This window comes from Diplodia seriata, assembly GCF_021436955.1.
Source record: "Diplodia seriata strain FDS-637 chromosome Unknown scaffold_10, whole genome shotgun sequence".
NCBI lineage: Eukaryota > Fungi > Ascomycota > Dothideomycetes > Botryosphaeriales > Botryosphaeriaceae > Diplodia > Diplodia seriata.
The window spans coordinates 1,053,219-1,068,225 of NW_027117317.1; the positions used below are offsets into that span (position 1 = coordinate 1,053,219).

The following is a 15,007-nucleotide window of genomic DNA, read 5'->3' on the forward strand; positions in this document are numbered from 1 at the left end:
GTCCACTGCAGTGAAATGCATCCAACTCAACTTCTTCTCATTTCCCGCACAACCTCAATTACACAACGCACCAACTGACACCCATCCACGCGAGCACCAGCGTCCACCCAAAGAACAGCACCCCGCCTCCGATCAGAACGGCGGTGCCAACCCTTGCGCCGCCCCCCCTGAATCCGTCAACCTGGGCTCCGGTGCCGAACAGGGTCCACAGCACGATGCCCGCCGCCGCCAGCAGCAGCACGAGCAGCACCGCCGTCAAGATCCTCGCCACGCTCCAGCCCTCGACGAATTCGAGCGTCGCGATGCTGTGGCCGGGCTCTATTCCACCGCCACCAGAACCCGCCACCCCGAGTTCTGCCTGGACGAAGAAGATGTCGTCCTTGGCGTTATCGTCATCGCTGCTCGCTGCCGCAAACGCAGTGCTGGCAGTGCTCGGAGTGTGCCCCGCAGCAGCAGCTCCCGCAGGCGTCGGCGGCAGCTCCCGATCGCGCCAGGCAGAGGGAACTTCCTTCTGTTGTCGCCGTTGCGCCGCCCCCCTCCAATTTGAGAAGAGGTCCGGCTGCTGTTGCTCGTGCAAGCCCGCCAGTCGGCTCGCCCACAGCACCCACGCGAACCTGCTGCGGCCCAGTCGCGGCTTGCGGAAATGCGCGAGCAGGTTTTCCTCCGAGAATGTGTCCTTCAGGCCCTGGCTGGCCAGGTACCGCGGGCTGCGGACGTGGTAGATACCACTAGGCGTTGCCGCCGAGCATCCTTGCTGCTGCTGATGATGATGCTGATGAAAGCCATTTCCACCATGCGCCGCTCGTGCGGCAGGACAGCAGCGGCCGCCATCGCAGTCAGCCGGGCCGAGGCAGCTCTCGGTGGCCGACCAGGCGCTGGTGTGGCCGATGGTGATGCGGCGCAGGGAGCGGGCACTGAAGCAGCGCCACCAGCGACCAGCGAGCCGGGCGTACTCGATGCGGAGCTGCTTGAAGAAGGCCGCGTCGTCGAAGGGCGGTGGGGGCAGCTCGTTAGGGGCAATGTCGTCGCCGAAACCATGACCTGCTGAGTGATTGCCCTCCAAGAGCTCGGCCGGAAGTGTCACTCGCGCCACACGAGACGACAGCACGTTTCTGCGTCGACGTATGCTCAGGGTGAGTATAGCGTCCTGTGTCGGCGGCGGCAGCCCGGGACTTCCAAGTGTCTTTGGAACTTTTCTGTGGTGGTGGAAGGGATACGGTGTCTTGACTTTACCCTCACTCTTGGTTCTCAGCGACCTGCTCGTATCGATCGGCGGCGGTACGAGTGAAACTCTCTTCGGCTGCTGTATTTGGGCCATGGGCGGTATTTCAGGGACAGGCGGTGGGAGGGACGTTGCAGAATCATGCGGCTGTTGCGACTTGCTCTGCAGTTTCAGGAACTCCCTTCGGTTGAACTCAGACGACGCGCTCCTCCGTCTCACTGAAGAAGCGCTCGCCTGCAACCCTTCCTCGTTCCGCAACAACGCCTGTAGGGTGATTGCGTGCACTCCCAAGATGTTGTTATCGGTCTTTTCCTGCAGCGATTGCGTCTCGGCAACCTCGTCGTCGCCGCCCTTCTCAAATCCATCCACCACTTTTTCGACAATCACATCCTTCCCTCCACGAAGCTGGGGACTCGAGTCGTCTCCACGAGCAGTGCCGCTCACCCCCAGCCCATACGATGCCGCCCCATGCTTCGAAATCCCACTTCCTCCGTACCCCTCCACCATCGACCCCTCTTCATACTCACTCGCCGAGTACGGCAACACGCTACTACAGGCCTTCACTTTTACAAACCTGCCCCTCTCCCTCACCGTCTTCTTCTTCCCCCGCTCGCTCAACACCCTCCTCGCCGCAACCGCCAAATCCGGCGCTCCAAACGGCACATGCTTCGGGCTGACGCCCTCCACCCTCAGCGTCTGCCTCTGCCTTTGCTGTTGCTGTGCCTGCGGCGCCTCTGCTGCCGCCGCCACTCCCGCTACGTCATACTTGCTGTATCCATCATCGAGAAACGTGCCCCTCCCGGGATTCTGAGGCGGCGGGCTCGCCGGACGGCGACTGTCGGTATGATAATAATCGTCGTCGTCCGGTACCGTCGAGGATGCCGGCCGTGTGCCGCACACAAACGCGTACTCCTCCGGGCGCACGCCGAGGTAGAAGGTGTTCTTACGGTGGTATATATCGCCGTTGGCGGCAGTAGCACCATGCGTTGTGGTAGTAGTAGTGGTTGTCGGGCTCAGTGATGTCGCTGGCGAGTAGCGGCTCAGCGATCGGCCACGCGAATCATACTCGCCATCGTCCTTGTTGCCTTCGATGGCAACGGATGATGCTGGGCTGTGGCGCTGCGAGAAGGCGAGCTCGTCCGCTGTCGTCAGCTCCTCTTCTAATTCGTCATCGCTACTGTCGGGGTCGAAGAAGTTTGTGCGGCGGGCGGTCGCCGTCGCCGTGCCGTGGACCGGTCTTGTTGGCGTAGCTTGTGTGATAGTATTGCTGTTGTTCATACTATCACCGTCCCTGTAGGGATTGGACGGCGACATCTGCGGAGACGTGGGCGAGGCCTCATCCATATCTAGGTAGACGGATTTGGTAGGACTGGAGGGCGCATCAACAATCCGGGGAGACGTAGCGGGTGAGCCGGATAGGCGGAGGCGGGTAAAGTCCATTCTGTATGAGAGAGGTGTGCTTGTTCCTGAGCTTCCTTTATTTTTCCCCTTTACTTTGCCTTCCCGGTTGGAGAAAACGAACGAGGTGGTAACTCGAGAGCAAGATCTGACAAGAACCGTAGAGTGGACCAGGTACTACGTTGAAAGAGTGGTGGTGATAGTAGTATCAGATATATGGTGACCTGCAGGTATGAACGAGGGCGTGAGTCAACGAGCGGTGGACGGGATGCTAATGGCTCGAAGGCAACATGTGAGCTTCTTCGAGCTTCTGAAAAGCAAGCTCATGGGTCAGGGTGGACAGGTCAGACAATGGAAGACGGCAAAATAGACATGGGCAAAGAAGCCGGAAGAAGAGCGAATGTCAAGCTTTCCCTTTGCAACGGCCATTCAACGTTGCCCTCTGGTTTGTCTCTCGCCTGAAACCGGTAGGATGCCAAGAACAAAAGGAACGACGGGAGTCAAATAAAGCAGCAAAGACCGTGAGTTGGGTGCGAGCCGGCCGGACAAACGCAATTTCCCACCTTAAATTTTAAAAACAGGGCAGTTTGTCAATCCAGGCAACAGCAGCAGCAAACACAATGGTTGCGGCGGAGAGGCCGTGACGAGTCGATCTCCAGGCAAACGAACTGCAAGGGATGTTGGAGTTGGTCTTTTCGTATTTAAAAAAGAGCTCTTGGCGGAATGGAGGGTTGCATTCCTTTCAACCTCAGCCGCTCCCGGGGAGAGGGGAGAAAGGACCAGGATACGTGACACATGGCAGACAGCTTTCGCTTTGGTCCAACCAATGTGTTTGTTTCTAAGCGCAGCCCCGAATCAACCCACGAACTTACCCCCGCAGTAAATGCACACATCGCAAGCTGCGAAGAGCATGCGCGCCAACGTGATCGGCGACCGTCCGCAATCAACTGTAGTTGCTTGACCTTGACCGGTACCTGCTCCTTGCTTGGATGATCCCTCACTGGTCACGTTGGTTTCAGCCCAAGGGAGGATATCGCCTTGTTGACCGCCATCAACGTCTGGCATGGCGACGTCCTGCTGACTTGTATCGGCTCCTGCCAACTTGTCTGTCCGAACGACAGACTCCTCGTTCAGATAACGCTTGCCACAGATTCCGCACAGCTTGGAAATGCCGGGTGCCTGGATAGCAAGGAATGTGAGAGAGCAGCGAACTGCAGGTACCCGCATTAGCCTTAACGAGCCAAGATTGAAAATACCCTGTTCCTTGGTGAACTCACCGAACTCATGGCCTTGGCCGCATCGCGCCCACGCAAAGCTCTCGAAGCCAATACTGTCATCGCAGATCTCGCATCTCTCCACGTGCTTGTCCGTCGAGGTCTCCACAGCACCGTCGTACATGCCGCCAGCCTCGGCGTCCGAGAGCCAAGGAAGCATGGACGAATAGACTGTTCTGATCTTTCGGCTTGCCTCACTGTCATTGTAGGACGACCTTGGTACTCTGAGGACTTCCGTGACCAGCTTCTGAATGGCCGGAGCATCGTCTGATTGTGTTGTTCCTTTGGGGTCGAAGAACAAGGTCAAAAGCCGACCATACCGCTGCTTCAGGATGCTCTTGTCGTTGGAATATACTGCTCTTCTCAGAGCCTGGGCTAGTGATGTCCGTTCCTCAAGGTTAAGTCCATCCACATTCACCTTGGGATACCTGAGTATTGTCAGCCGATATGCGACAACCAATCATGTGCCAAGTCGCTTACTGTGCAATGAGGCCATCATCATGCTCGTTTGAAAGGCCCAGAGCTCTCCAGAACTGCTCCAGTATTGTACTACGCACAGAATGCTCGGCCCTACTCTCTTCAGGCAACTCTTCCAGCCAAGTCTGAGCGCAGTAAATCAACGTCTCCGCACTTAGGTCTATAGATACGTTAGTAGGAGGACACAAGATAGTGAGGAGGCGGAAAACCTTCAACCGGACACAAGCCACCACTGGCAGGCAGTATGAAGGCACCCGCCGTGTCGTGAAAGGGCTGGACTCCAATATGGGTGCGTGATGTTGCAGCGATCGTGTACTCAACCATATCTCCAGGGTGGAAGGAAACCCCGGAAGCTACCAAGTCACCCATTGGCGAAGAGCACATGGCCCACGCTTTGGTGTGGTTGTGGCCTGCAAGCTCATTCTCAGCACTAAAAAGCTTCTCGCTATCACGGATGCTTTGTTGGAAAGGGGGCGCTTGTGACTCAGTTGCTGTTGGAATGGGCAATTTAAACTCCGAGGTTGCTACCACAGGGGCAGTGAGCTGCGAGATGAATTGAACTCCAGGTTCGGTTTTGGAGAGACCATTGAATGCGCAACCTATTTTCGGCAGATTTAGTAGTCGGATAGCTAGCTGGAGGTTGCCTGCTCAAATGGTCGTCGCTCATTCTGCAACTCGGAGCTAGCATACTCACCAGCAATGGTATCCCATCTCTTGTCGAGATCATGGGTCGTGGCCGTAGTCTTTGAGGGATCTCGACACGGCACTTCAAAGCAGAACGCGCCGGCTTGAGAGAAGGCGACCAGATAGAAGACATCATCGTGAGCTCTGGGCATCCAGCGCAGCAAGTGCACATTTCTAGTGCCGATAGACGGATCCGAGAATATGTCAGTCTGGTCCAGTGACACGTCAGAAGAGAAAGGCGCAATGCGAACGCGCCGCAGATGAATGCTGTGGTTAGTCGTGTAAGCTAGGATAGCCTCTGGTACGCCGTGTGGGTCTGTAGTCCAAGGGCTCCATGCAAGATTCCCAATATAGCGTTGCTCACTCATTGTCTCAGTGAGCAGGAAAGGGCGCGGAACCGGGTGTAGATCGAGCTTGGGCTCAAGGGAAAAGTGTGCCTCTGCGCGAGCAGACCATTGGGCCGAGGGGGGGCTGAAGAAACTGTAAGGAGAGTCGACACGCAGAATGGCGACATCATTGTTGTCGTTTGATACTGCAATGAAGCTACAGTTGACAGGAAACTGGCCTTCTTGGACAGAACGCTCTGCCGGCAGAGAGGGGCGTAGCTGAGGGCTCCAAGCAAATGATCTTATGCGCCTCCGCAGCCTGCGCCGGGTTTCCCAGTCCAAGTCGAGTCGAAACTCCTCTTGAGCATATACCTTCTGGAAATACCTTTCCACCTCGTGGTTCAAGACCAAGGCGCGTTTCCAGCTTCGAGTAACTTTGGGATCCGAGTCGGAGACCCAGAGAGATAAATTGAGGTTGGTGGTGAGCACGGCCAGAGCACACCTTGAGTGTTTGGCAAGGCCAGGTGGAGACCACTCTATTGAGGCCGTGTCGCTCAAGGATATCTCTTCGCCGATAGAGTTTGCGCGTAGGGGGAGGGGATCGATGGGCGGAACCTCGGTCGAGGAGAACAGGTTTGTGCGAATGTGGACGTTGATCCAATGCTGAGTGCCTTGGAGGCCGGTATCTACATCATTGCTGTCGGCGCTCAGGACGGGTATCTAGAAGGTTGTCAGCAAACTGGCGTGGCTGCCGGGGGAGGCGGGACGTGGTGCTGACCAGCAGTTCGACCGTCTCGCCTGCCGCGAGTGCGAGGATGCAATCGTGCGACCAGGCGAGGCTGTTGAGACACGAAGGCCAATTGGCTAGGATGATAGCCTCATGCATGCCGGCGAGGGTGGCGCCTACGAGCGCGTTGCTGTGGGCAATCGCGCGAAGGTGTCGGAGTTTGACGTGTCGCGGGGTGATGACGTCCGCCCGCGGAAAAGTCCCGGCCGCCCTTCGCCTACTCATAAGGGAAGCCGGCAACCAATCCAGAAGTCACGCCGGTTTGTCACCCTTCACAGCCACTGTCACCCTTCACAGCCAGATACATTCATGTCGCACTTCACCCACCCTGCTATTTCGGCACAACTTGCTTCCCTGCCCGTGACGAATATACATTCCTCAGTCGTTCCTATTTTCCGATATCGACGCCCTCCCGGTATGAAGCACGAAGCCACATTTCGTTTATCATCCAAAGGTTGTAGTTGTCTGCTTTCCATGGCTTTCCCGGATTGACAAGGGCAAAGTCAAATATACGAAGCAACTGTTGCAGAATCAGCAGACATCACACACAGCACATGACAAGTGACCTACCTCAACAAACACCTTGTTCAGCTCGACCAGCGCAATGCTCTTGCCCAAGCAGCCCCACCGGCCGTAGCCAAAGACCAGCTGCTGCGTGTCCTCCATCAGCCTCAGTTTCTTCTCATCCGGCTCCTCGAGCCACCTCTCGGGCCTGAAAGCATCTGCGTCCTTTCCGAAGACCTCCTCCGACCGCTCCGCAGCGTAGATGCTATGCCCGATCTTGGTGCCACCGGGCACGAACTTGCCCTTGATGACCTCCCCCTGTGGCGGGACCTCCTTAGCCAGCAGTCCGATAAACGGCGGCTGCATGCGCAACCCCTCCTTGATCACCGCCTGCAAGTACGACAGCTCCCTAGCCTCGGCGTTGGTGATGGGGCTCGAGATCCTTCCCTCTCTGATGCCTGCATCGATCTCCTCGCGGAGCTTGAACAGCGCGCCCGGCGTCGTTAGCAGGTGTAGCAGGGTCGCTCGGACGGCCGTGGCCGTCGTGTCGCTGCCGGCAGCCAGCTGCAGCAACACCTCGGACTCGGCCTCGCGACGCGGCAGGCCATGGCGTACGAATGAGCCTAGCATGTCCCGCTTGTCCTTGGCCTCGGGCCCGAATCGCTCGCCGACCACTTCGCGCGCCAGCCCCATGAGCTTGCCCAGTCCGACCTTGTCCTCGGTGTGTGGGCCGGTGATCGCGCGCACCCACGGGTGCCCGAGGATCTTGTTCATGAGCGGGTAGCAGCACGAGAGGACCAGAACGGGGATGATGGTCTCCGTCGTTTTGACGTACTCGTGGACGTCCTCGTCACGCTCGAGGTAGCCGAAAGGGAAACCGAATCCGAGGGCCGTGATGACGTCGAGAGTGAAGTATTGCGCGGCTTTGCCAAAGTCGATGTAGGTCGGGTTCGAAGCAGGCGAAAATATGTACTTTCTTTTGATCAAGGAGACAAGTGAGGCCACTTGCTTGTCAATGTCGGCTTCCAGCGTTGGGTTTTCTTTTCCGGCGTACTGCAGGCGTCATCAGTCTTCTGTGAGGCTTGAGAGGCAGTATGCAGTACTAACACCCTGAACTAACTTGGTCCTCATCTTGTCGTGTGCGACTGGGTCTTTCGTGTTGATGACATTGTTGCAGTACGGATCGAGAGACATCGAGTCATACCAGTCCGAACGATGCCAGCCCGAACGTGCAGACGACATATATCGGATAACTTCCGGGTCACTACAAATGAGATCGTTGGAGCCGATACGAGCAAGATCGCCTTGACTTTCATTAGCTGTGCCGGTTGTGTGGCGCGGAAAAAAAAAATCCTAATAAGTCGAACAGCAAGGCGGGGAAGTAATAGACGATAACCATGAGTAAGTTGGAGATAGTAAGTTTCATACCGTACTTCTTGTTGACTTCCGTATAATGCCACCACATTTTGCCAGATGTGGCATATTTGGCCGCCGGGAAAGAGGAGATGGAAGCAAGCCATGGTCCGTTGAAGTGGCGCAGACGCCACCAGACCTTGACACGATTGACCACAATGAGGATCAAAAGGGTGAAGGAAATGAGATACAGAGACTTGCCCGCTACACTGCCGGTGGCGGGAGCGATTTCCTCGGGTTTGGCCGACATGATAGCAAGAGATGTGGCCTAGTGTTGAGCTTTGCCGAAATCCTTCGCACTTTGATCCTTCTGACCTCGAATTCCTGAAGTCGAGCTCAACAATGCATGTATCCGAGCAGAGCGCGCGGGAAGTGAGGGGATAGTGCCGGGGTCGGGCATCTTATAATATTTCAGTATGCCGTTGCCCACGCTAGCATTCCGGGCTGCGATTTGACCGGGGCCCCGATTGGTGAGACGCAGATCCACTCCGTGTAAACCCTGTACCCTTGGGGCATCTTGAAAATGGGCCGAGCTACCACTGGGGGCCAAGAGGCACGGTTTTTGTTTCTCCTTCCCTTTAACAAAAACCGTCGACAGACCAGAAGAAGACGTAGCATGGTTTGGTGAAGAAATGACCAAACTCTCCAGACATCAACGAGAACTTATACGAGGCAGGTTTGGGTGGAAGCGTAGTCAAGGTTTCGTATCTTGAAGCATGGTGTGATCAGCGTCCGGCAAGCGAGAGTCGGATATCATGCGCACGGATTTGACAACGCAGGGAAGCCGTGACTTTCCATCGGTTATCATTGGTGCGCGTTAGCGCTTACGCAGTGTCCAGTCTGGCCGAGCTGTCGGCAAAACGCATGGAAGTTCGGCTGGCCGAAATCCGCTGTGTGATCCGAAGATGTTTGCCATTCGGGTGTAAAGAGCACTGCTGGGCATGAGACACATTTGGTGAACGGAGGGCTGCATGCACACGCAAGCCACCCTTCCGAATGCGGAAAAAGACAAGTTCGGGAGCTGCTTCGGGAGCTGCTTCGGACGCTGCGAACCGACGCAACAAAGTAGGAATTGTGACATTTCGCTAGCAGTTTCACAGTACGGCCGGAACATGCGGCAACAGCCCCTCTTCTGGTATGCTTGTCCTTTTGTACATACACAGACGAAGCAAGCACCGTTCATGTAAGACTTCAACACTGCATGCTCGACAGCTGTTCCTCACTCAGACGTAGTTCGATACCCTGTGTTGATCGCGGATGTTAGCCCGACATAGTCTTTCGGGAAATAGGCCAGGATGCTCACTCAATGAGGTTTCCATCGGGATCCCTGCAGTAGACGCTGCGTAGCTTGCCAACCGCGCCAGTCCTGTCAACAACGCCACCGCCCTCCAAAACCTCGATGCCCCCATGCTTGAGGTCTGCCAGAACCTCCTCGACCTTAGTATCGGTCAAAAAGCAGAGGTCTCCGCTGCCTGGCTGTACGATTTGGGCCTTGGGCTCGAATTCACGGCCACTCTGATGTAAGTTGATCTTTTGGCTGCCGAATATGAGAGCATGGCTATGTAGAGTGTTAGCTAGGCGGCCACCGCTGACAGTCATTTTCAAACATGGCACGAAAAGACCGAGTACGGTAATGCCAAGCGCGGGACGTAGGTGCTGAGAAAAGAGCATGAGCCCGCTGTCCACTTACCGCTCCACTCCGGGGTCCTTGGCTGACGTGAAAACCTCATGCTTCATGCCCAACCGTTTGGTGTAGAAGTCTACCGTCGCAGGTACCGAGCGCACTGTCAGGACGACGTGGTCAAGAGACTTGACTGCGAAGCGCGAAGCCATGGTTTGCTTGTAAACCGGAGATAAGCCTGGTGAGTGTAGACGGTTTGCGAATGGCTCGCAGATGATGAGTCGTGTCAACTTTCTCCGCAGTCGCGTCACGAATCGCATCGCCGCAAACAGACTAGGGTCGGTGGATGGACGATCATGCTGGCATCTCAGATATCAATCGACGGGTTTGAAGCAATTCAGATTATGGAGTGGCTAGTTGCGAAGGCTCCTCATCACTCTTCCAAGCGTTGAGTTGCGCGTCCTGAGGCGTCTTCAAGAAGCAGCTGGGTCGTAAGCGTAACTTCGGTCATAACTCAACGCTAACCAGCAAAGAAAATGGTATTGTAGCCCTCAGAATCTTTTGAGAAACCCGTCGATTTTTCTTCATCGTCCAAACCACAGCCGCCCAGAAGCCCCTTCACGATTACCATTGATCCATGTCGCAGGACCACCAGAGAGCCCGAAGACGTAAGCTCCATTTGTAATGACCCGGACATACATGAAGAAACCGTGACCTCTGATGCCTGCAAATAAGTTGAATAAAGGGACTCCCGTTTTTGCCCTTTTCAGAAACCCACGCCAGACGTCACCTCTACCTTTCCGATAGTCATCGCTTACTCCTCGGCCACAAGCGCCTGCCTCTTGGCCGAGACACGCTCCTGCCTCCTCTCGCGGGCAGCCTTGGTCTTGGCGCGCTTGGCGTCCATCTCCTCCTTGAGGACACGCTCGCGCTGCTTCTCGGCCTTGGCCTTGTGGATCTGCAAAGAATGAGTAAAGGATCGAAAGCATCATGTCTGAGGAGAACGTACGTGCTCAACAAGGGCGCGCTTGTGCTTGAAGGTGTTACCCTTGCTCAGGTGGTAGAGCTCGTGGTAGAGGTGCTTGTCGATCTTGCCGCTGGCACGGTACTTGACGAGGAGACGGCGGAGGACACGGAGACGGCGCATCCAAAGAACCTGGCTGTTTTCCGACCGACCGTATCAGCAATCCGTTTGAACAGCATCCTCCAGCTTTTCCCAATTCTTGATATCCACGCATCCCATCTTGTCATGCATGTCTTGTCCGGAGGGGAGATTGTGCCTACCTAGGCATACGAGCGTCCTTGGTACCCTTCCTCTTACCGTAGCCACGGTGACGACCGATGCGGCGAGCGGCGTTCAGCTCCCTGGCGCGGGAACGCGAGTGCATGGTAACCGGCTTCTTGATGATGAGGCCATCGGAGACCAGCTTGCGGATGGTCTGGCGGGAGTTGGCATTGGAGATCTCGTTGACCTCATTGGGGTCAAGCCAGATCTTGCGCTTGCCGCAGCCGACACTACCTCATGTCAGCTCTTTCTCCTCTGGTGCGAAAAAAAAGGGCTACGAACACGGCACTAGCTAGGCGCTTCTGCGTCTTGAGATCCACCCTAGAAAGGAAACGAAGTCAGCGACGGTGTCCTGCGCATGTGTCGGACGTTGCGGGTAGGTGTTTTTTGGTGTTGCGGGCGTAGTGGCGAAGCGACAAGGTGACAGAGCGCTGCAGCGCATGTGCGACGGTGATGGAGCATCGCGATAGACGCAATTCGTAGGGACGGGCTCTCGAAATCGATTTGACGGGCTATTCTCACATTTTGGATGATTGTCGTCGGCTGGTCGATGTCCTGGGTGGTTAGTACGGTCGGGTTGAGGAGAGGAGTTTTGACGCTTCTGTGGGCGTTAAGCGGCCAGGCTTGGCGCCGGAGTATCCCCGGCGGAACTTTAGGCCCGCCCGAACGTGCCACCCGGCCTGCACTTTGAAGCCTACTCCGCACTTGCACGTATTGGTCTCCGCGCGCTTGGACGTCATGCTGAATCATTTTGGATCACCGGCCCCTCACACACTGCTCGCCAAGATGTTTTACGCAGTGGTCTGTGGAGGAGTTTGGACTTGTATGATGCTGACTATCTGGCCGTCCCAGGCTATCTCGGTGCACAAGCCAATGATGACACTGTTGGTCTGTAAGAGTCAAGCCTCTATCACTCATCACGCATGACTTTGCGCCTGCTTGAACGGTAGCTCTCCCGGTCATGCCGATGCTCACGGCTGCTAGGCTTCCTTGAGCTGTGATGTGATCTGTGCCTGTCTCCATCAGGACTTCTGCTTCTACTCCTGCTCCGGTGCGGCCTGCGTCGATCCCTGTCCCGACTCCTGCTTCTGCTTCTGCTTCTGCTTCTACTTCGGTCATGTCCGTGGCGCTTTTGGTGCCTCACTGACCTGGATTGATGAGGTCTTTCGTGCCGTGACTTCTTTTCCTTTGGGGGCGCATCCAGGCTGAATCCTTCCAACTCACCCTTGTCACCTGCATCCCGACCTCTTCGGGATGAGTGCTTACTCTTGCGCTCTGAACGACTCTCGCTCTGCGTTGCAGCGTCCATAGCAAGCATTTCCTGCTGCCGCTCCGCTAGCCAACGCTTCCGATCTTGTTCTGCTGCCTTGAGCTGACCCTGCGCCTTCTTCATGAATGCCAGCGGGTCATTGGCCTCCATGCGCGTCTTTTCACGATCTTTACGGCGTGGATCTTCATTGCCCCAGGCATCTTTACCTGGTTCGTCGAGCTCTTCTGTGGCACCTGGACGTAGTGCATGCTCGGAGCCTTTCGAAGCATTGGCGTACCACGGCTTCCTCAGGCCGCCCCTTCCAGCAGCATTGGTAAAGCGCATGGTGTACTGATCCTCCAACGCCTGCTTCTTCTTTGCCTCCTCTGCCTCGCGCTCCGCATTCTTCTCTGCTTTGCGCATAACCTTGTGGTCCACTGGGAACAGGTCGATGTGCCCGCTATGGTCCATGAGCGGCGCGTCACTGGTCTGTTTGCTTTCATTGCGCTTGACCATCTGTTCGCGCGTCTCTCGACCCTGCTCAGCAGTCTCCCGTGCCACACGTATATCCCGGTCCGTGTCATCTTCTCCCCCTAGTTTTCTGCGCTTAGGTCCTCTGCTTGCACCCTCGCGATTTGATTTCTGCCCTTCTTCTTCGAGGAGTTCTGAAGGAGGTGAAGGAGGCTTTTCGCCGCGCAGTATTGCCATGCGACGTGCCGCATCATATTCATCCATGCGGCGCTCGGCCTCCTCCTCGCGAGCTTGCGCGGCAGCTTCATCTCGGCGGACGCGCTCGATGTTGGCAGGGTTGTAGACGTTCCATGACTTCTTCCCTAGCAGGTGGAGCGGCATTGCGAAAGGTTTTGCGACGGAGCGACGATGGCCGTGGGTTGCTCACGTTGACCACGCCGCGAAAGAAGATCTCTGGGATTTGTAAGGCGATCCGGAGCTAGTGGGATGGTTGAGGGCGAACGCTGAAGTGGTTGTTGCGTGAAGAAGATGCGGCGAGCGCGTCCTGGAGCTTGGATGATCGACGTTTGGCCGCACAGGGATGTGTGCCGCAGACCCCGCCAGGACCCGTGGGGCAGCAGCCCAGCGCTCGAATGCCGAGCCAAGGCAACCCTATCCATCGCTCTACCTTGCGTTCCCACATTACTACTCCGTCAAACCTCAGGCGCAGCTTGCAATAGCATAATACATCATGCCTCCCCCTACTCTAGTGGTAAGGCGCCTGTGATCAGTTCCAGCAGCAGCGAAGCTAACCGGCTCCGAAGTCCAGGCTGAAGGTACAGCTCAAGCTGTCAATATCACGTCTGCGCATGACGCAGCAGAAAGACACAGCGCTCGCAAAACAATCGCGACGCTCCATGGCGCAGCTACTCGAAGTTTGTCCCTCACCCAGCACGCATTCCCGCCACTCCAATCACCTATCACTACGTCACCAGCATCATCGCACCACTGACGCGATCCTTCTCTCAAACCACAGCAAGGCAAGATCGAATCCGCCAAAATCCGTATCGAGAACATCATCCGCCAAGACATCACGACCGAGCTGCACGAGATCCTCGAGCTGTACTGCGAGCTGCTGCTCGCGCGCTCGCAGCTGCTCGATCCGCCGAGCTCCGCGTCGCCGCTGCTCCGCCCCAACTCGCCCTCACACTCCACCCCACAATGCGACCCGGGCCTCGAGGAGGCCGTCCGCAGCCTGATCTACGCCGCGCCGCGCACCGAGGTCAAGGAGCTACACGCCGCGCGCGCACTGCTGGTCGAGAAGTTCGGCAAGGACTTCGCGCTGAGCGCCATGGAGGGCGAGGGCGTGGCCGAGCGCGTCCTGAGCAAGCTTAAGGTCGACACACCGGCGCCCGCCCTCGTCGACGCGTACATGCGGGAGATCGCGCGTGCCTACGGCGTGCACGTGCCGGGGGAACCCGAGGAAGCGGAGGAGGAGGAGGAGGACGGCGCGGATGACGACGAGCCGGGCGACGGAGAGAGGGTGAAAGCGTTGGAGACGCCGCTGGAGGCGGAGGATTTGACAAAGGCCACGCCGCCGAAGAAGCTGGGTCCCGCGAGCCCGCTGAGAATCGCGCCGCCAAGTCCGAGCTCGGAGAATGTGGCGCCGAAGGTCAAGCTGCCGGGGCCACCGGAGCTGAAGCCCGGTGGGAAGTTGAAGAAGGTGGAGGAGGAGGGTAAGAAGAAGAAGGACGACGGACCGGGAGGGAAGATACCAGACGTGGATGAGCTGGCCAAGAGATTTGCCGCGTTGAAGAGGTAGCAGTCAGACGGAGTAGATGGCATGTGTTGCTACCTGTGGTTCTTGACGAAGCTTGGAGCAAACTGGAGTACTGAGGCATGATATCGTTTGTAAGATGTGTCCGGTGTATGATGAATCCTGCATCCAGAATACCCATTCATAAAATTCAAATCATGACACCGCAAATTTCAGTCACGGTCCTGGCAGGTATCACGGGACAACGAGGCGGGGGAGAATCAAACAACCCGCGGATTTACGGCGAAGCGAAGTCCAAGTCTACCTAATACGGACTTCTTTCAGCCACAGTCCTGTTACCCATATCATATGTGCTATCTAATGGTAGCTTGATGAATATAGGGTTACGTTCGAATGATGGGAGGGTAACAACTGTCACGTACGTATGGTATACTAACCATGCGCGACTATTATTTACAAGGTTGATGCATAGCGTGATCGAGATTTGAATGCCTTTAAAGACGATACAGCGAATGTCGTCGTGTACACCGAGTCTGTTAC

At 56.5% G+C, this 15,007-nt stretch overlaps 5 protein-coding genes across 5 annotated transcripts; 1 reads left to right on the forward strand and 4 right to left on the reverse strand.

Annotated features, from left to right (window-relative positions):
- Window positions 1-58: 58 nt before the first annotated feature.
- SLS55_009518 (uncharacterized protein) lies at window positions 59-2,536 on the reverse strand (the record flags this gene model as incomplete). The annotated part of the gene is given in 2 exon segments (XM_066780919.1): window positions 59-2,513; window positions 2,529-2,536. 2 exon segments carry the CDS (start codon window positions 2,534-2,536, stop codon window positions 59-61), a joined length of 2,463 nt encoding a protein of 820 aa, XP_066628865.1.
- Window positions 2,537-3,475: 939 nt separating this feature from the next.
- SLS55_009519 (uncharacterized protein) lies at window positions 3,476-8,335 on the reverse strand (the record flags this gene model as incomplete). Its single annotated transcript, XM_066780920.1, has 6 exons — window positions 3,476-4,322; window positions 4,375-4,531; window positions 4,581-4,914; window positions 6,739-7,725; window positions 7,780-7,976; window positions 8,101-8,335. The coding sequence occupies 6 exons, from the start codon at window positions 8,333-8,335 to the stop codon at window positions 3,476-3,478; spliced, it is 2,757 nt and encodes a 918-aa protein (XP_066628866.1).
- Window positions 8,336-9,384: 1,049 nt separating this feature from the next.
- On the reverse strand, window positions 9,385-9,918 carry SLS55_009520 (uncharacterized protein; the record flags this gene model as incomplete). Its single annotated transcript, XM_066780921.1, has 2 exons — window positions 9,385-9,643; window positions 9,776-9,918. 2 exons carry the CDS (start codon window positions 9,916-9,918, stop codon window positions 9,385-9,387), a joined length of 402 nt encoding a protein of 133 aa, XP_066628867.1.
- A 602-nt stretch (window positions 9,919-10,520) lies between these two features.
- On the reverse strand, window positions 10,521-13,092 carry RPL19B (60S ribosomal eL19 domain-containing protein; the record flags this gene model as incomplete). The annotated part of the gene is made up of 4 exons (XM_066780922.1): window positions 10,521-10,664; window positions 10,716-10,866; window positions 10,991-11,221; window positions 12,140-13,092. The coding sequence occupies 4 exons, from the start codon at window positions 13,090-13,092 to the stop codon at window positions 10,521-10,523; spliced, it is 1,479 nt and encodes a 492-aa protein (XP_066628868.1).
- Window positions 13,093-13,607: 515 nt separating this feature from the next.
- Window positions 13,608-14,512, forward strand: IST1 (Vacuolar protein sorting-associated protein ist1; the record flags this gene model as incomplete). The annotated part of the gene is made up of 2 exons (XM_066780923.1): window positions 13,608-13,625; window positions 13,727-14,512. 2 exons carry the CDS (start codon window positions 13,608-13,610, stop codon window positions 14,510-14,512), a joined length of 804 nt encoding a protein of 267 aa, XP_066628869.1.
- Window positions 14,513-15,007: the final 495 nt, after the last annotated feature.